The sequence below is a fragment of the Apus apus genome, chromosome 16, assembly GCF_020740795.1.
Source record: "Apus apus isolate bApuApu2 chromosome 16, bApuApu2.pri.cur, whole genome shotgun sequence".
Taxonomy (NCBI): domain Eukaryota; kingdom Metazoa; phylum Chordata; class Aves; order Apodiformes; family Apodidae; genus Apus; species Apus apus.
Window position 1 is genome coordinate 4,738,150 of NC_067297.1, and position 20,437 is coordinate 4,758,586.

General features: G+C 37.4%; 2 protein-coding genes across 3 annotated transcripts in view; one reads left to right on the forward strand and one right to left on the reverse strand.

The window, feature by feature from the left end:
- The window catches only part of RSPH14 (radial spoke head 14 homolog), a 77,528-nt gene that overhangs the window by 28,337 nt on the left and 28,754 nt on the right, over positions 1–20,437 (reverse strand). The window lies entirely within an intron of this gene.
- GNAZ (G protein subunit alpha z) overlaps positions 1–20,437 on the forward strand; it is a 52,573-nt gene that overhangs the window by 10,790 nt on the left and 21,346 nt on the right. The window contains exon 2 of one of the 2 annotated variants that reach the window (XM_051634217.1): positions 12,062–13,347. In XM_051634217.1, the coding sequence (XP_051490177.1) occupies positions 12,625–13,347 (723 nt within the window). In that variant the 5' untranslated portion in view covers positions 12,062–12,624. The remainder of the gene's footprint in view (positions 1–12,061; positions 13,348–20,437) is intronic. The other variant, XM_051634218.1, reaches the window with a different exon arrangement.

Below are 20,437 nucleotides of genomic sequence, written 5' to 3' on the forward strand. Positions count from 1 at the left end.
TCACAAAATGGTAAAGAAGAGGAGACAATTCTAGTTGAGGTGTGGTACAAAAGGGAAACTTTTCTGACCTCAACATAGGAGAACTTGTACAGTAGGAGAGACAGATTATTTACAGAGAAAATTAAAGGTCTAAAGAGCTAGTAAAAATGCAGAACTAGTCACAAGTTTTAGTAAGAATTAGTCACAAGTTTTAGTAAAAATGCAGAAGTTGTGGTTGCATAGCTAGGGGGTCTGCAGGAAATAAAAACATTTGTAATGTGGAAAAATCTGAATATGTCCTTATATACAACACAGACATGAATAGGAGTTGTAATTACCCTCCTCCCCCTCTCTCCACATGCACACATAAACACACAAGTACTAGCAGTGTTACTAGAACACCAAAAGAATAAACAGTATGTTTTAAAAAATTTGGAACTGCAACTGCTAATACTACTAGTAGTAGTTCAGTTACCAGTGCACAGCTGGAAAATAATAAAAGATCAAGAAAATATGTGATTGGATTTTGGTTTATCTCTCATAACAAAAATAAATCCATCTATCATTTTTATGTTTCAGATTTTGGGAAAAAAACTATTTACAAACTTGTTTGAGGCTGAAAAATAACATCTTTGCCCAGCCAAATCTACATCACAGCACTCTTAAATTATTGTATATAGTCAGATTAAAAATCCATGAAAGGTTCCTCAAAAGATGGACTTGCATTTACCAGCTCATTTTGTTAAGTCTGCATTTTTAAAACAATGAGTATTAATGAATATAAAATACCTACTGTTGTTTTTTGTTTTGCTAGAAATAAAAATCTATTATTGGAATGATAACAGCAGCAATCCACCACACTGACAAAATCTGTATAGCCCTGTGAGTAAGTGAAGCCATCCTGACTAGATTTGTCATAGTGTGACTCCAAATCTGTGTGTTCGAATTTGGCTTCAGTTCTTAGAAGGTTGAATAGACCTAGGAACAAACATATATGGTGAATACCAACAGAAGCCAGGCTTGGAACATGTGCATATAGAGAAGAAAATAACCTTAAAATACAATTATATTTATGCATTGGTACCTACTAGAAATGCAGTAATGATGAGATCATACAAAAATGGGGAGCTGAAAGTTAGACTAATCAATTTCATAGCTATTCTTACAGAAGTTTTCAGCTGTAGATACTCATACACAAGGAGAGTTTCAATCATGCACTAAATACTAAGTTTACATCAGTAAAACTGTCTGTGTTGCTGGCAGTTAGTTGTCCTCCTTGTAATGTTTTAAAATACATTATGTTTATTTGCCTCCTGTTCAAAACAGGACACTGGCTCAGTTCAAAACCCACTGAAGCCAAGTGAAAGACTTCCTTAAGTGGATCACAACCATAGCACTTTACAGGATTTGTGTTGTTTTTTTTTTTAATCTTATTTTTCCCTTAAACAATGACAGTGGTATTTATTCTGCTTAAGAAGAGCTATGACTATTCTCACCCCAAAGTGTCACTTAGCACAGCCTGCCATTTCACCACAACTACTTAAGCAGTTCCCCCACCTCATATATCAATTGCATTTAGTGCCAGGTAGAAATATTCTTGATCTCAGTAGAAAAAACAACACTGAGTAACAGGAAAAAAACTAACATTATCTAAGAAACTTAACCTCTCCAGAAGATGAGCAGTGAAAAAGACATTAGTATTGCCAGAGGTGCCTGCGTTGCTGCCGGAACTGTGAGCTCTGGATAAATTAGGCCTTCAGTCTCCTTAGATAATTAAGACTGACCCTTTTCTCACTTCATCTGCAACCAACTTGCTTATTAAAAGACATTTTTAAAGTTTGATGAAAGGAATTTAACCACTTCAGTGCTAGCCAATGAGGGATATGTGTTTAACACCACAAGCTAACAGAGCTTCTCATCAATCCCTAGTTAGGAGCCTGCACCAAGTGACCAGGGTTCCTATGGCTGCTGGTGGTGGGTGGTGTAAGTGCAGGAACTGCAGCTGGGCTGCAAGGAGGGTGTCATCACCACTCCAGAGAGAGGGAATTGAAAAGCAGAGACTGAAGAGAAATCCTAGGAGCTGCCAAACCTTGAAAAGGATGTTGAGTTCTTTATGTTAGTGGCAATTTGTGGTTTGGGGTTTTTTTGTTTTTTTTTTTTTCTTTGTTTAAAGGGGAGATGTTGGTGGAAGAAAAATTGTAGATAAAGAAGTTGATACATTAGGATATCAAGGCCTTTTTGCTTTACTGTGAGTAAAAAACCCCTTACATTATACAGGTCTGTACAGGACTTCAATAGAGAGGTTATTTTTGGTAAAGGTGGTGATTTGTGGCAATAGTCTGTCATTTCCTGTGTGTTGAAGGCTTCTCAAGCATGTAGTGAACATACAGAACTTGGTACATTTTTATCTTTCAAATGACTGAATGACTTTTGAATGTGGTGTGTGCCATGACATGATACAGCAAATAATTACAGATTTAGTGAGAGCAACTGCAAACATTTAGCTTAAGCTGGCTTACTGAAAACATCATAAAGCTATGTAGCACAAGACTGGAATTCTAGAGAATAATTACAGAATGTAATATTAAAGCTTTCTGGCATGTCATGAAAATTGTAGAACTTCTTAAGCTTGTGTTTTGGTTTTTGTTGTTGTTTTTGTTGTTGTTTTTGTTTTAATTTCAATTAGTTATTAAAAATGTTATTTGTTAGACCAATGAACAACTTCTATACTGAGAGCCCATTGAATAAAAATACAGGTGTTAGCAGATCATCAATGTCTCTGATCTTAAGGACAAAACCAAAACCTTGTAAAGTGCAGAAAAGTGATGGGGAATTATTTGTAGATCACTGAGGATGCTCTTACTCTTTGCTTTGTAAAGCCCAAATGATGTGACAAGTTCTTGTTCCAGAGGAAACTCGTGCTTGAAAAAAATATGTGGAGCTCAGCAAGGCGTATGTAATCTGTGCAGTGGAGAAAGGGGATCTTCTGGCAGTTGAAAATTTGGAACTGAATTGAAGGCAGAATAGTGCTCAGGGTCCTTTATCATCTAAGACTAATTTGTAGGACTGCTTCATAAGTAAAATGAGCTAAAGCATGTTTTTCTTATGCCTGCTTGGCTGTTGATTAGTCTGATAAGTTGCTGACTCATGGACTTTCTTAATTCATTTTTCTGGCTGCACACTTCTTTTGTTCCCTATTGTGCTGTGACCAGATGTAGCAGAAAGGATGAAGGATGCTCTTCCCCAGTCTCACCTCACCCCCATGTCCCACCTGACTGGTATGAAACACTGTGCTTTGTGGCAGCACAGTGAATCATGGTGGGGACGAGCACTGGTCCTCTGTGATTGTGGAAAGAGTTTGGCCGCTAGCAGCTTAAACACAGGGGAAAGCAGATCATGGAGCACTCTTTTCTTAAGAATTCTTCAGTATTTTCTAGGTTGGGGAGTTACTGAGTACATAGGGAAAATGAGAAGGTAGAATGGCAGTTCTTCATAAGTGAAGTTTGCTTAAACTCTGTTACAAGTACCAAACAGTGCATCTGCTGTGTGCAATGTGGTGCTGAATGCAGGTATCTTCGTGAGCTGCAACTGGGCTAATATATCTAGATGGCAAAAATGTTATAAAAAAGCATTAGCTTAGATTTTTAAGCTGGGAGCTAATTAGCCATTGTACAATGCTGCACTTAATTACCTCTGGTTGTTGAGTTATGTTTTATGAAGTAGAATTATGTATGTTTTTTGGATTGAGCCCAAAGTAATTTCATATCAAAACCAGATCACGGACAACTTCCTCCATACTCAGCTTTTAAAAAAGATCCTTTGAATTAGACAAAGAGAGTAACTATGACAATGGCTTAGCTGTCTGATGTACCTGCTAAAGCTCTTACATGCAGCAGGACTGTAAGACTGTCAAAGCTTCTGAATTTCCAAAGACAAGTGGAATGAGACTAGGTGTCGGCTGCAGCTGTAATCTGGGCTTGGTAGCATCCAAGTCCCCTCCCATGAGTCACACTGTAGAGAACACTGTGGATTCTGTTCAGCCTCTTGGGATTTGTTGTGTTTTTTTTTTTTCCCTTGGACTGTGGTCTAATACTTCTCCCACTCCTCATCTCATCCCTCTGTGGATCAAATTGTGTTTAATTTCAGTTATTAAGAAGGAACCTGTGGAATACACAATTCAGAGGCAGGTATCTTCTGATGTAGTTCATATGGTTAATTTTATATGTAGGCCAAGGCTGGAAATTGCTCTCTACCCTACTTACCAAGTTCACCCTGCATAATAGCCCTGCCTCTTATGCTGATATTCCCACTCCTTCCTTTATTTCTCTTGTGTTAGGAACAGCATTTTAATCTACATTTATGTCTTGTGATGCTAACAACTTCAGCAGGTTTGTCAGGTTTTCCTAAATTATACCATCATGAGAATTATTGCCTTTATTCTTTCAGCGTCCTGCTTTCCTCTCCTACTCTCTTCCATTTTGACCAGCTCTTTGATGCTTTTCCTGCATCATGTCACTCTTTTATGTTTTCTTTAAGCTGCTCTCTCTGAACAACCTCACACTCTTAACTACTATCTCCTCACACAGATCTTCTGTATTCCTTTTTTGACTTTATCTCATGTTGTTAACTTGCTCATTCAACCTGTATTTGTTTTTCTGTTTTTCCATTCACCAAGATTCTTTTGACTTGTTCTCTGTGAAATATTACTCATTCTCTGTTGCTTAGTTCCCAGCATTAACTATCACATTGCTAGTCCTAGCTCTTGCTCAGCCTTTCTGTGAAGTCAGTGTTCATCACTTCTACTGAAACTGTTTCAGCCCTGAGTCACTCTCAACAATGGCTTTTCTCTAGCAAAACCATTCTGGTGAAAGATGACTTTTCCACCATTTATTCTCTCTTTTTTTTTTTTTCTTCTTGTGTAATTAAATTCCAGTATGTGCAGACCCACCTTTACAACTTCTGAGTTGATCGTTTCCCAGTAGCCTTTTTTCTTCCCTATATAGATTTGTTCTGATTTCCGCCAATGTGATACAGTAAGATGTGCCCACCCGCTTTTTTCAGTTCATCGTTCCTTCCTCTATTGCTATTCCTTCCCACTTCTTTTCTTGGATACAGAAGTTTCTTGGTTCCTGTGGTTATATACCCTTTCAGTTTACACTAGAAATCTTACCTAGCTTCTGTGACTTCACTCTCTCATTCTTTGTCTTAATTTTTGCCTCTCTGGTTCTTTCCCTTGAAACACACAGACCAAACTACGGTGATTTGTTTATAGAGTCTCAAAGATACTTTCTTATCCATCATCACAGATAAAACTCATCTATTGTTTCCATGGTTTCCATTTACTGGAGCATTTTCTCCTTGCCTCTTGTTTGGCCTTGACCTTCAGTCTTTGAATCTTCACTGGCTGATTTTCCCTATTGCATTAAACAAACTTACTGTCTCAGGACACTATTATCTGCACCCAGGCTCTCAGGTTCTACCTGTCACTGGAACAGTCTAAAACAAGAACATTTTTGCTCTCTTATGTGACCTTTTATGCATAGGAAGAGGTATTTCCTTTCACAAGGCTATGTTGTTACCCTGTTTCAAATCCCTCTTTAATTTTCTCTTGCTATTATAATTACCAAAGTTTCCTTATGATTTCTTAAAGTATTGTGTGTAATAAGGTTGAATGAATGGAAGGAAATTTGCCACTATATTCATGACAAGTCCTAATGTTTGCTAGCTTTTTTTAATGTAAAAGTCACCTCCTTAAGTCTGTAAGACCCATGAAACAGCAGTTCTGTGGTATATGAGTGTTAGCTCATATACCCACATAAAATCTATGGTAACACTGATGGGAAAAGCTAAGCAGCAACTCTAATGAAGACATAGCTACCCTGCTGTCATCACCTGAGGTGTTTACAACACACTGAGTGGGTACTGCACTTTGTTTGTTGCTTTCTTACAATTTTTTTAATGAGTCTGATGTTTGTATGTCCCTAAAGCAGATGCTATGTGTGATGTTTCTCCTTGCCCTTGTCTGGCAGCCAGGCTTTTCTGCACACCCACTGCTGGATCCACTGTAACAGTAAACAAACTTGGGTGAAATTATTCCAGCTTTGCATTTATACTACATGCATGTTTGGGACTCTTGCTGGCTACCTTCCTGGACTCAAGAATCTGAACCAGTTTCTCCATTCCTTATTAGCCTGAGTTGCTCTCGGTCTCAAAAAAAAGTGATGCCTGCTTAGTAGAACACTTCTCCAGTAAATTATCTTGGGTATTTCCTGATATATCTTACTCCCTCATGTATTTTTCTCTTTTGTTAATAGTGTAAGAAGTGATTGAAAGTTAAAACCTGCAAAAATAAGTTTTTTTAAAGTACTGGAATCCTCTGTGGATGTGTATAATCATTAGAAACTGATGACATTAGGTTAACTTACACTTTTGAGTCTCAGATGTGCACTGTGCTGCTTCTTCCTGAATTTGCTTGTATTTGCTTACACCTGGATAACTGCTCCAACAGGCAGGTCTGCTACCTCTAAACTTCCAGGTAAGTAAAGAGGAAGAAGTGATCAGAGCCAGTAAGCAGAGAAAGCATAGCTTGGGTAAGGGTTTGTTTACTTCCTCCAGTAGTAGAGGTTCTGTAATACTGAATATAATATCAGTCCTGCATTAATCAGGATTGCTCCAGCTATAACTGAAACTGCTGTGGAAAGTTTGCTGCAACCTTTGAACTTCACTTTACTTCCTCAAACTAGGTACTACTGGGGATACATATATATGTATCATCTGGCTACTAGGATGGAAATACTGTAAAGAGCTGAATACAATGAGGCTCCTAAAGCTCTGTGTGTGTGTGTGTGTGTGGTGAAGCTAAATTTTTAAACTACTGGTACCGTTTGCATTTAAGGAAGAGCATTACTTGTGCCTACAATGCCAGTTAAAACTCCTGCTGCTGGCAGAGTGCTGTATGTACAGCCTCTATACTGACTGTGACAGTAACAGCCATTGTGTCTATTCCCAGCCTAGGAGCCAGCTCCTTTCAATATAATCTTGCGGGGAACATCTTTCAAGGCTTATTCTGTAACTCTGCATTCCATGATGACATGCCAGTAGCTAATTCAACAAGAGGCAATACTCTGATCTTTCTTTCCTTAAGGAAATTTTTACAATTGAATTGTGTTGTTGGACTGTCATTCACACACACACACACACACACCCCCCCACACACACCCCCACCCCCATTCCTTGTGAACATGCTGAGGAAAGGGATAAGTGGTTATGGTTACAAACACAGAGGAAGACAGAAGTGGTGGACAGGGGCAAAGAGCAAGACTAGATAAGAAACCAAGAATAATGACCAGTTTTACTGGCTGTAAAAGTATAGACAGAAGAATGTGCTCATAATAAACAGCCTGCTCAGTGCAGAATGTAACTCAAGTATCCTTCTCACTCCAGACATGAACTTTTTAGCATTATGTCTTTGAGAATGAACATAGATCACTGTTAGCTCAGGATATGGGGCAGGTTAATGTGTTCTTGTGGGAAGAATTTCCCGTATCATCAGATTTAACAAATACCTTTTCTGAACTTTTTGAGCATCTTCAGTTGTTGGGAGAAGGCAGATGTGTGAGTTTAGATGCACATGGGCAGTGTCATATGGTCATTCAAAGAATGAGATTTTTTTAACAAAGTTTAGAGAGAAATGTGCACAGTGAAAGAAAGCAGTAGGCCTTTCCATTATAGCAGCTAGGAAGACTTATCTCATTAGAAATGTACAGCCATGAAACACTTGGGTTTCTTATATGAAATCTGATCCAAAAAACTAGAAAAATTCTAGACTATCTTATTTTCTGAGTGTGTTCCAAAAAAAAAAAAAAAAAGTAAAAGTGGTAAGAGAAGGTTCATCTTCATTTAGCCAGGACAGTGAAATCTAGTAACATAATAGTTTGTAAAGTTGCTTTTTTTTTTCCTGAACTTTAAAAAGTAGCAACTGTGAACATGGAAGATGCTTTTTGGGGTATATAGGAAACTTGTTTAAATAAATCAAACTTTCTTAGTGTAGTGAATTATTTGGAAATAGTGTCTACTACTCTGCTTTACAAAGCAATTAAAAAAATCACCTCATTGTTTTTCTACTTGAAATAGTAATATCCAAGTATTGTTGCAGTGTGTGCAGTAGGAATAACTAGAAGCCAAAAAAAGAAAATTCAATAGTCTAATTTTCCCAGTGTTTATACTCTCCTGGTCTTCCCTACAATAAGGAGAAGCTACTGCATCCTTTTCTGTGTTAAACAGATTAATGAATGGCAAGCAGAATAGCTGATGTGTAAAACACTGAGGGATATGAATGATGCATCTGAATGTGTTGTGGAAATATGTAACAGGAAATAACCTACAGAATATACAAGCTGTCTGAAAAGAGTAGTTTTTTATGAAAGTGTCATTCTACCAAACTGTTTGTCATAAGCTATTTTTAAAGCCAATGACATAAAGTTTAAAAAATAACTGCTTATCTTATATAGGCATAAAATCTCCAGATTTATCTTAAGTACTGATACATTTTGAAAGGAATATGTAGGCTCTTGCTTCTTGTCTCCAGCAAGACTCTCTTTCAGGATGAAACTTGAATGAAAAGAGGAGAGGGAGCTCCATCTGTGCTTCTTGCAGATTTTTTCATCTTTAATCACAGAGATGCATAGAAAATGTCACAAGGAATTTGACCAGTGGTCTTATCAATGACATGAAAATGAAGCCTTCGATGATGAGGACTTAAAGGAAAAGAAGTTTTAAATGTTCTGAACATTTCAGAATAAGTGTGAATAATGGAGCCAACTCTAATTATTATATAATTAAAATAAGAATTTGGCCTGATATCTAATACAGGAATTTAATTCTCTCTGTGGGGTGGAAAGTTACTCATTAAGAAACAGCTTCCTCAACTTGTTTTTTTCATCTTCTGTGACCACTGGAAAAAGCCAGTTATTTGAAGAAAGTGTAACTCCTCATTTTGGAGGGTTTTCCTTTCACATCTTTGATGCATTAGAGTAAGTGAAGTTGTGCTAATTACCATTTTATTAATGTGTATGCTATTATTTTAACTTACTGCTGATGAATCTGTTTTAAATGTGCTAATATCCTTCTGATGTGCAAAGGGAACTAAGATAAATAAAGCTAATATTAAGACTCTTGTAGAATTTTAGACCAGGTAGTAGCAATACACAATGCATTTGGGTCAAAGGATTGAGACATCTTTAAATGTAAGGTGCCCCAAAATGCTTAAATTACAAGCCTGTTCATACAGTGTGGTCCATATGGGTAAAGATGACATATAATCACTTCAAACTGTCATGTAGAGGTGACCTGATGTACAGACTGGATAACTAGTTTAGAACAACTGAGAATAAAACAGTCACGGTTAGTTCTTGGAATTTATTACTTAGAAGTCCTGTTCTAGTTAATTAATTTCAGACGTGTGGATTTGGGATGGATTTACAGGCAGGTATTAGAGCATGGAGATTAGAAGAATGTAGTGAGAAGGCAGGTTTAAATAGGAGCAAGAAGAGGAGGGGAAGCTGAAATACTGTACAGCAGATCTTCAGAACTGAGTACAAGCTTTTGTTCTAAAGATGTGTATGTTATTAGTGTTGTAGGAATCTAAGGAAACACATGAATGAGTGGGATAAGGAAGCACATTTTAAGCAGTACACTTCATATACCCTTTTTTTAAGTATTCACTTTTTTGTGGTTGGAATTCCAGTTGTGGAATTTTGCAGTTGTTGGCAACAATCATCTATTCATCTTGTTCTAACTAAAATAAAATGCTTTTCTCAATACACCAGTATCAATCCTGACCTGTCCTGACTCATCCTGGTAGTAATGAATTGTATCCAGGTCTACATTGGTTCAACTATGTATCTCCCTTAAGTAGTGTTAGAGTTAGGAAGGATTTAAAGATAAATATAGAATCAGTAAAAGTATTTAAGAGTAAGTGATTGTAAGCTCAACTGTCCCAGGCTAGGATCCCAGGAAACTTCAGGAAATAATATGTAAAACTGTCAGCCATTGAATCTGTCCAGTCTCTATACCTTTTTCACTGATTTTAAGGGATTAACAATGATTGCCATAACTGTTTGTCCTTCCACATGTAGACATTTCACATTCCCAGATACCTTCACATTTATATATCAGAAACTGCTGAAAAGGGACCCAGCATACTGCAAGAACAGGCCTAATGTCAAGATGCTGTTACAGAACTTCCAACACAAACTATCCTGATTCTATGCTATGATTCTTGCTGAAATTCCTGGCTGTTAATGACTTTTGGCAAGACAAGATACCGGAGATGAAATTCTCAACAGTAAAACCAGTATCATACAAAACATATAATTAAATGTATATGCATTAATAAATAGACATTACATATTAAAATAGAAGTAATGTAAATATAAGATTATAATTTTCAATCAGAGCAGTGTGGCCAAGCAGGAATCAGACTCACCCCATTCTGCTGTGTTGTCTATGTAAGTGAGTCTTATACTGTGATGTGGGGAAAGGAATATATTAATAAATCCTGAGCTTCATTTGAAATATTTAATTATAGATTACTACTTTGAAGTGCTGAAATATCTTTTGTTCACTAAAATTTCTGCTGTGATGCTTAAGAAGAAAAGAAAGAAAGCAAAGTACCTAAGGTTACAAGTAGTCGTAGTTCAGTTTCTTTTCTGCAAAAGGTAGAGAGGTTCAACATCTGGCTTGGGTCATTCTGTCCCTCTCCTGGTATTGTGCAATTATCCTCTTCAGTATGTATTTTAATGCTTTGTCACATCTACATTGAAATGCTAGTAAGTTCATGCAGGAAAAACTTCCAAAGACTTCTAGGGCAACTTTGAAAATGAAATTTGTCTTTGGCTCTGAAGTTTTTCTTAAGCCTACCCCTGTGGGTATCTGTAGTTTAGTTTGTAACAATGCTCACTGAAGACCCTCTAGACACAAGTAAACAGGCAGCAAGAGGTGCCAGAGTGGGCTGGGGCCAACGTGCCATGAGGAAGCCATAACATCTGTGATCTGCTGCCCACTGTGCTCATAGCTTAGTGGGAGCAGCAAGCCCGTCCTAGAAGAGAGGCAAGCTACCACCAATCAGCTGTTAGTAATGTGTTTTCCCTCTGTGAGAGGTAACTGCTTCCTGCTGTTGCCTTCTGCAGAGTTCCAGCAAGCAGACTTAACCCCTAATCTGGGAAAGAACAATTGCTGTAACAGTCACTGAAAAGCTTTCAGCCCTTGCTTGGGATGGCATTTCCTGTACTTTTTGTACTAAACATTCACCTTGTAGCCACTGTTCACTTCTACTGCACCTCAGGGTTTCCTTTCTTAAAAATGGAAGAGATGATGTTTAATGATATTTAGCTTAGCTCTGGAAAGAAGCTTAGGAAGTTTGTTGTAGTAGTGCATCACTTCATTGGTTAAGCAGGATGCAGGTACTCTGTTTAACAGCGCTGTTCTCCAAGGGGAAAGATCTGTTTCTGTATTCTGCAAAGATCAGTAATTCTCCCTTTAAAAAAAAGCACAAAGCAAAGTTAATTGCCTCCTTTTGCTTCCTAATTTAGTTATTTAAATGTTCAGTGCAAACAGAAAAGATGAAAGAAAACTCAGGAGGACATCTGTCTGAGTACAAGCTACTGTTTTAAACAGACTGGGAAAAGTAGCTGTGAGCCTGTTTCGTTTTTAACTTCAGAAATACCAGCCAGAACAGGACTGTGCAGGAGAAGCACTGCCATAAGCTCTTGCTGAGGGAGAAATTGGGGCACAGCTCAGCACTGTTTGTTTTCATGTAGGTTTAGATAATAAAACACAGAAGGCTGAAAGGGAGGTTTGATTTACTGTTGTTCAGAAATCACATTTTCTTAGGTTTGCAAGCTTCAGCTGTCCCTAGGTTTTTGCTAGGGTTTTAGATTTTTGCTTTTCTTTATATATTTTTCCATCTGTATTTTCTTTTTGGGGTAATAAAAGGTTTAGAGTCTAGAAAAGGAAGATAGAGTGGTTTGCAGCAAGGAAGCAGAGTCTCATTTCATTCATTTCTTTTCTCATTGTTTGGCAGGTGGAAGGCACAGATTTACAGAGCTAAACTGGATCAGCTGAAGAAGTGGGGGAAGAGAAACAAAACAACTACAGCACCACTGAAAAGAGCTTCAGCTTTATCTAGCAGCATCACCACAGCAACCAGAAAACACAATTGAAAGACAAGGGCTAGAGCATAGAAGGTGAAAGTGCAGCTCCTTACCTTTGGACAGAAGGCAGCAAAATAATTATGCAGAACAGAAAAGACTATTTGCTGGATCTATCCAAACTGTGGCAAAGGGAAGTGTCCCTTCATTAACAGGGATGTGCCAATGTTCATGTACTGGAAAGGGGAGTGCCATGAGATCTACTGAAGAGACTATTGCTGTGGTTGCATATCTACACGTGTTTGCACCCGTGCTGGGACTGAATTAGGTGGTACAGGCATCTCGGACCACCAGGGACTGGAGAGTGACTTTTTTTTTTTTTTCCATTGAAGGTGTACCTGGCACGAGAACTGCAAGACACCAGAGATCTTTTTCAGAGTCACAAACAGAGTGCAACAATCTCCAGCCTTTCCCTTCTATAACTGCCTGCTGTACCATGGGATGTCGGCAAAGCTCTGAGGAGAAAGAGGCAGCGCGGCGGTCCCGGAGGATTGACCGCCACCTGCGCTCTGAAAGCCAGCGACAACGAAGAGAGATTAAGCTCCTTCTCCTGGGCACCAGCAATTCTGGGAAGAGTACTATTGTAAAGCAGATGAAAATAATTCATAGTGGTGGCTTTAACTTGGAGGCTTGCAAGGAATACAAACCTCTGATTATCTATAATGCAATTGACTCACTCACACGTATCATTCGGGCTCTAGCCACCCTTAAGATAGAATTCCACAACCCTGACAGAGCGTACGATGCTGTGCAGCTTTTTGCCCTGACAGGCCCAGCTGAGAGCAAAGGTGAGATCACCCCTGAGCTGCTGGGAGTCATGAAGCGGCTCTGGGTAGACCCTGGTGTGCAGGAGTGTTTTTGCCGCTCCAATGAGTACCACCTAGAGGATAATGCTGCGTACTACTTAAATGACCTAGAAAGGATTGCAGCACTGGACTACATCCCTACAGTGGAAGATATTCTGCGTTCTCGGGACATGACCACAGGGATTGTAGAAAATAAGTTCACCTTCAAAGAGCTGACTTTCAAAATGGTGGATGTGGGTGGACAGAGATCTGAACGCAAAAAATGGATCCACTGTTTCGAGGGGGTTACAGCAATAATTTTCTGTGTGGAGCTGAGTGGATATGACTTGAAGCTGTATGAAGATAATCAAACAGTTAAGTGCACTTTCTCCTTACTCTCCTTCCTTCTCTTCCTTTCCCCCACCCCAGTGTTTAGCCTTTTTTTCACCCCCTACCCTCCTAAGGCAGTAATCCCTGAGTCCCTAGTCACAAATGTGATTCTGTTCCCTCACCTACAATCCATAGTAAAGCTATGATTACTTTATTTGAGTGGTTTTCTGCACTGACAGATATATTTATTTAATGATAATTTTGGGCAATAGAGGTGCTCTTCACATGACAGCACATTTTTTGTGCCTTTTTGCTAAATGTTTACCTGTTTAAGTGTTACTCCAAACACCTCTTAAAAAGGTAGACAGTTGTGACATCCTGGTGTACCATGATGGTTAATTTGGACACCATGTTTTTCAAGTCTGGGAAATTTTTAAGCTGAAATAGCAATAACTTAGCAGTTTTCTCCCTATTTTTTCCAGGATTTTCAGTAGGAATTTGGGATGAAATTAATTTAAAATAACAAAAAATCAAGTACGTTTTTAAATTTGTATGGGATTCTTAAAATTTTCTTTGACTGTTTGTGATTACATGGCTGCTTTGTCTTGTCCAAAGAATAACCACTCCTGCTTAATTCCCTTTACTGCTATTAACTTCTGGTTTTCACAGCCTGTGAATACAGTAACTACAGAAAAACAGATGAACACTTGCATGTGTGCAACTATGTGCTTGCTATCACATTTAACTTGCCTGAGTTAACCTTTATGAGGATTAATCTGAACTGTTTTTTTGGACAGCCTTGTAAAACTCTATGCTGAAAAGATGGGACTTTGTGGGTAGGAGCATATAACGATTTTATCATCTGGTGGTTCCTAAACATACTTTATGTCTGAAAACAGCTGCCTTTCAGGAGGAGCTAAAATATAAACTGTAAAATCAGAAAGTTAACCTTAAAGTGCCTCTGCTTCTCTTGCACTCCCTTACACAGCTTCAGTTGTTTTATATTTAAAAAGCTTGTTCCCCAGTATTGGCTCCTGGAGTAATCCAGAACACCATAACCCTTGTTATTTCACAGCAGGTGCAATACATAAGGGTCTGAGGCTATTCTACAAGTATGGAGTTATCTCTGAAATTATTTTTGTAAAGATACAGTATTTTCAATAATCCTTGTTGGCACTGTGTGGGAAACTGTTCTTTTCTTCTTGATTTGGCCCCTTTTTGTTGGTATAGCATCCACTGGACTTCCAGCATCTTCTCTGTACTATGCTACTGATTCACCAGTCACTCTCCTACACTTGGACTTATGTATGCTTCACTATCTGGAGAGTCTTATCTTGGCATCAGTGCAACAGATTCCTATGTCCAAGTTTTGTTTAGTAACCTCTACTTGACATGAGAGAAGTATTGCCCCTAATTATTTCTCTTTGTTTTCAGAGACATTAGGAAAAGGATATTTTATTTCTATCTAGACCCTGACTAGTTTGTTGGCTTCTTGCAATTCTTTAGACTTTTCCTGCCTTGCTCCTCAGATTTAAAACCCAGAAAGAACTAGCCTAAAGGGAAAAAAAAAAAAAATCAATCAATATACTCTGAAAAATCCTTGTGAACATCGATTTTGATTCCTTTATCTAAAATCAGATGAAGTAAACATTTGTCATCTCTCAGCTTCCACCTGCATGCAACCACTGTCATAGTATTTGTCTATCTATAAAATTAAATTCTGCAGATATTTTTATGAACTGTCGAGAAATTAGAATACAGATGAAGATGTGAGACTAGTCTTCCTGACACTCCCACTTACGTGGCAAAAAGGAGAGGGACACTAATAGCATTTCAGGGGGAACCAGACTGCATAATCACAAAGAACAGGTTACCTCTGGTCCATCATTTCCTTGGCTGTCATGCTTTATCCAAACATACATCCATAATTTTACTGTGTAGAACATGGCATGTTCCAGGTGTGCTGAGACCATGACAGAGCTTTAAGCAGCTCTGCTAGCTGAACTGTGAGAAGCACCTACATTGGTAGATCACTTGAACTGCAACTCTAAGACTGCCACTCATTAAAAAAGCCCTATAAATAATAGTGTTGCTGAGTCTAAAATGCTTCCTGTTGTAGTATCTATGGTGAAGAGAACTATTAAATAAAATTAGTCCGCTGCCAAACACAACTTGCTGCTTGACAGAGCATGTAATAATCTGGCTGATTTATAAACTGTGAAAGTTGAGCAAATTATCTATCTGAATATGGTAACTTCTGTGCTTTGTGTTGACAGAAATGGATAACTGCTAGGCATAAGCTTTGTCTTTATTGTAAAGATGTGTTAAAATGATCAACAAAGATAGTAAAAACTGAGGGGAAAATGAGGTAGTTGTGCCTACTTGTAGGTCCTGAATATAGCTAATCTGTGAAGTCTGTTCAGGGAGAGAGTATTGTAGAGACACCAGAGTGCAGAACGGAGAACGAAAATAATGCCCAAACTATCAGTTGCCTGGACAGTATTTCCGTATTTTGTTTCTTAAAATTACATACAAAGTTAAACTTTATACTGCTTTGAAACATGTGAGAGAAGGGGAAGACAGAATTTTTCATGGGCTTTTGTCTTTCTCCTGCTGCTCTTTATTCTGGCTAACATCACTTGCAGAGACAAAATCCACCTGAGTTAAGAGTTTGTAGATCTGGCATAACCAATATTGTGACTTGTCTGCTTACTAAAGAGTCAGACAGTGAAAACTGTAGTTCTCTTTTTTCCTCCACCTTGTGTGTTTTCTTCTCTAACAATACCTTCCCTGCTTCTCTGGGGTTATCTGCAAATAGGATCTGTGTCTGATTTCATTTCCAAAGTGTCTTCCACATTTTTTTTCTGCTTAACATGTAATAAATATAGCTTTATCTTTCCATGCACGTAGTTAGTATGACTCAACTAGGTAACAGCTGCCTCTTCTTTTGAGAGAGTTGCAAAATGGTTTGTACAATACCCTTGGAATGCTATTGATTTATTATAAGATTATTATTCCTGACCAGCACTCTGAAAAGGCTACCTTAGGTTTTTATATCTCTACGTTGATTTCTTCTCTATTATGTCAATTAAATTACTTGTCATAGTTTTCATGGTCCTTAGCAGCTGACTGACCTGTATCATATTTTATTTCATATTTAGATGACATCTCTGGCCTTTGATTATGTTAAATGATCAAGTACTCCTTTTCTTTTTGCCTTCTTACATGTTGCATCATGCACTTAAAAGGAGTTGCCCATTCATATCCAAGTGTCTCATCTTTATTTACATTTCTTCTTAACTTAGTGTGTGGTAGAGAATGTTAGTGATTTCTCTTCTCTCATGTTACTACTCCTGCCTCTCATACCTGCTGTTTCTTTGCAAGTCTCCCCATCTGTCTACCTGTATGCACTCAGTTTTGTGTTTCATACCTACTCTATATACATGGATAGTTTTCAATTTTCTTCCACAGTGTAGGGCTGGAACAGGGTTCTAGACCATGGGAAAGATTCTTCAATAGAACAGTAATAAAATAAATAATGAGTTAAACTTGAATTTATGATTGAGAATTTCTGAGGCCCTTGCAACACAATAGTGCCAACAGATTTATATGGTGCAGGAGAGACCAAGCAAAGGTTGTACACATCTGCTTTTTTCTAAAAATTACATTAGTTAAAAATTTTTATAAATATAAATGTTCAAGTAAAACTATTTGTGGAAAACTTAAGGTTTAGATAATTTTCTTCTTCTTGCAGCCATTGCAAGCAAATGGAAAAATTGTCTTTTAGGCTTTTTTGAGGCTATTCTTGCAGCATAGCATCTTGTTAAAAGGAAGATGCAGAGGAAAAAGACAAAATACTGCAGCAAACAGTTCAGACTGCAGAGAGCCTCATGCAAAACAAATCATTGGGGTCATAATGGAACCTGTCAATTATCTAATAGTAATTTACCTGGAAAGGCCTCTTTCATATCCTAATTATATGAATTTTGAACAGAATTCCTCTTTCTGCCAGGAAATTTTTTATCAACTAAACAAAATCTGAAACTTACTTTTTTGCTTATATAGCATTTTGGGTTAGATGGATCTTAATATTGGATAGATGTGGGGTTTTTTGTTTCTTATGAATAGTAATGGATGAGACAGTTTATGCATGTGCCACGGATCTTTAATAGGTTTGTTTGTTTGTTTGTTTAATTGGATGCTACTAAGACTGAATATTTAAGCCTCTGTCTTAGGACAGATGTTTGAGTAGTAGAATGCACTTTTTTAATCTATTAATAGGCTTAGTCAAATTTTAAACCTGTCAACCAATGACAGTGTCCCTTGATTATACTTCAAAATTAGCAGATGATTAATAACTCCTCTACTCCAATTAATCCAGTACTCTAACTCCTGTCACTTATTTTTTTAGATATTTAATCTTGATACTGCCCTTTCTTTCCATTATTAAAGTGACTGAAACAACTGGCTTTCAAAATACACAGTGCAGTCATTCTCTGTGTACACATTATTTACTGACTGATCATATTTTACTTTACAAATAGGAACCAACCCCCAACCATTTAATGTCGGTATAAATAAATTATTGATAATGGTTTAACATAATTTAGCATAAAATCCATATAACAGAAGTAGCATCTTTAGAAGCAAGAATCCTTCAGTCCTTTAGTTCTAGGGAGAAAGGCAATGACTAAACTAATTTCACAGAAGAAGATGATGGTATGTCATACATATGCTACACTTAGCTCAGGACAACCTGGTCCTGTGCATTTTTTTATTTCTTTTTTTTAGAACCCATCGAGTTTAACAACCTTATGTTCTCTTCTGCTGTTTCCCTGGCAACATGGCACGGTAGAGTGTCATATCAGTTGACAATGAGCTGTGCTTCAGCTGTGTCCTGCCAAAGCCAGCAGTGTTTCTAGCAATTTGAGCCTTCTCACTGTAACTGTGACATAGCAATGAGAGTTTCTTTCCATTAATATTTGCCAAGATCAGTTGGAGTTCCACTGCTGTAAATGTTTATGTGGTAGCACCCTGATAATAGGGATATCACTGGACTTGTCAGAGTAGACTAATTTTTACAATGCCTTTAGTATTAGGTGTAATCCAATAGTATGAATTCTTCTGGCAGGGACACAGAAAGGGATGGTTCCATTAGCAGCTTGCATTGTGCCTTTGCTGTTCTTCATAGATGGAATGAAAGCAGTAATTAGAAACAAACAAAATCCCAACAACCCATACATAAGAAAAGGAAAACAATCAAAATGAATTGGAAATGTGAAAGGTTAATAAAGGAGATTAAAGATATGTTAAAAAAAAATCAAAGCCTGACAAAACTAAAGGCAGTGTGGCTGTGCCTACAATGTCCTGGGGCAGTGTTTTGCAGAGCATCTGGCTGTCATTGCTGTCCAGACATCCAGACTGAGACTTACAGCATTTAAAAAGATTTCAAAAGGTTAATTTATTTTGTTTAGCTAAAAAGATTGCTAAATACCTGCTTAGTATGGAAGTACCTGAGAGAGCAAAAAATGGTCATATTTGAAGAAATACATAATCTAATAGAGAAAGGCAAAATAAGAACAAATGGCTAGAAGCTGGGTCAGATAACTTGAAGTAGCTTCTTGTTTTAAAATTAATTTTTTTTAGGAAGGAGGCTGAACCAGTTGAACCAGCTTTTCTGGAAGATGGAGCTTAACAGCTCAAACAGCTGTTGTCAGCTACAAAAAACTACAAGAAGGGTCAGAACAGGGAAAACCCAAGAGATCGAAATACAATAGTTATGATAAATGTTAGACCAAAAGATCCAATTATAATTGTACTCTGTTTAATACATATTTATACAGAGATGCAATAAAATTATAGCCTTGTTCTTTTATAAATTAAAAACCACACTGCTAAATCCTTCCATTTAAAGACCTCCCATCCTGATAAAGTGATGGTGTGGGGGGTTTTCTCTTTTTTTTTTTTTTTTAATTATTTTCTTTAAAGCAGCCTAGGGTATGGAAAGCAGAATGACATATATTTGGTGAAATGAAGATTGAAAGCATACATTAAATTATATAAACCTGCTGAGATTTTCTATAAACTCATTTTTTAGGAATAAAGGGAGGTCTCATTCTCTCCTCCTGTTCGTTCAACTTTTCCATCAAGTACTGCTACCAGTGCTCTTTGGGCCCTTTGCTGAACAGATGTAACTACAAACCTGTTATAAAATGATCCAGTAATTCAGTGTGCTTGACTCTGCTGCAATCCTGAGTATACAACTCCCAGAGGAGTCCAGTGAATTCCAGATCAGTGTAAAGCAAACAGTAGGGTCCCATGTCCAGAAGCAGAGGAAAATCAAAAGGTAGATAAGTCAGACTTCCCCGTTTTCATGATTAATTGCTAGAGCAGCTGAACTCATCCTGCATAACTAAACCTTACTATTAGATTTGTTATCTGTGTGTTTGGGAAAGAAAAGTAGTGCAGTCACACTATTGTAGTTACAGGAAGACCTCACAAAGCTGTCTATCTGCATATGACTGGATGCCGAGTTTTATGAGCTACTCAAGGCATTGTTACCAGGTGCTAAGTATTCATGTTACCTCCTGCTTTTTATTTTCTTCCATAAAAGTCAGAGCATTGGGGCAATAGGATATCAATAATTTATTCTCTAAATGCAGTAACTTTATATAGTAGAATCATAGGAGTTTTGGGACAGAAATTATGTTCTCAGTCAATTCTTGCTATATTTTTTTAAGGGTGAAATAGATAAGGGATACATGGTAGGATGTGACTAAATTTAATTCTTTCTCCTATTCTTTCTTTCTCCTGCATTTCAGCGTTTATTAGCAGCTACTTTTTGATGCTTTTTTAATGTTATAATGTTTATAACAGTAAATTATTCACTGTTTTAGAAGATGTGAGAAAAACAGTTCAAAGATGGAACGGAAAGCTTGTGCTTTATAGAAATATAAGAGAAATTGTCAGAAATACTGAACTTCATGAACACTGAAAGGAGATGTTAGAACAATCAGATAAAATTTATCTTAGAAACAAATCAGAAAAAGTATTAGCAAAGAATGGTGTAACAAACATGCCTGCATAAGAGGCTATTAGATGATGAAAAGAATTACATTTATATCATTATATATA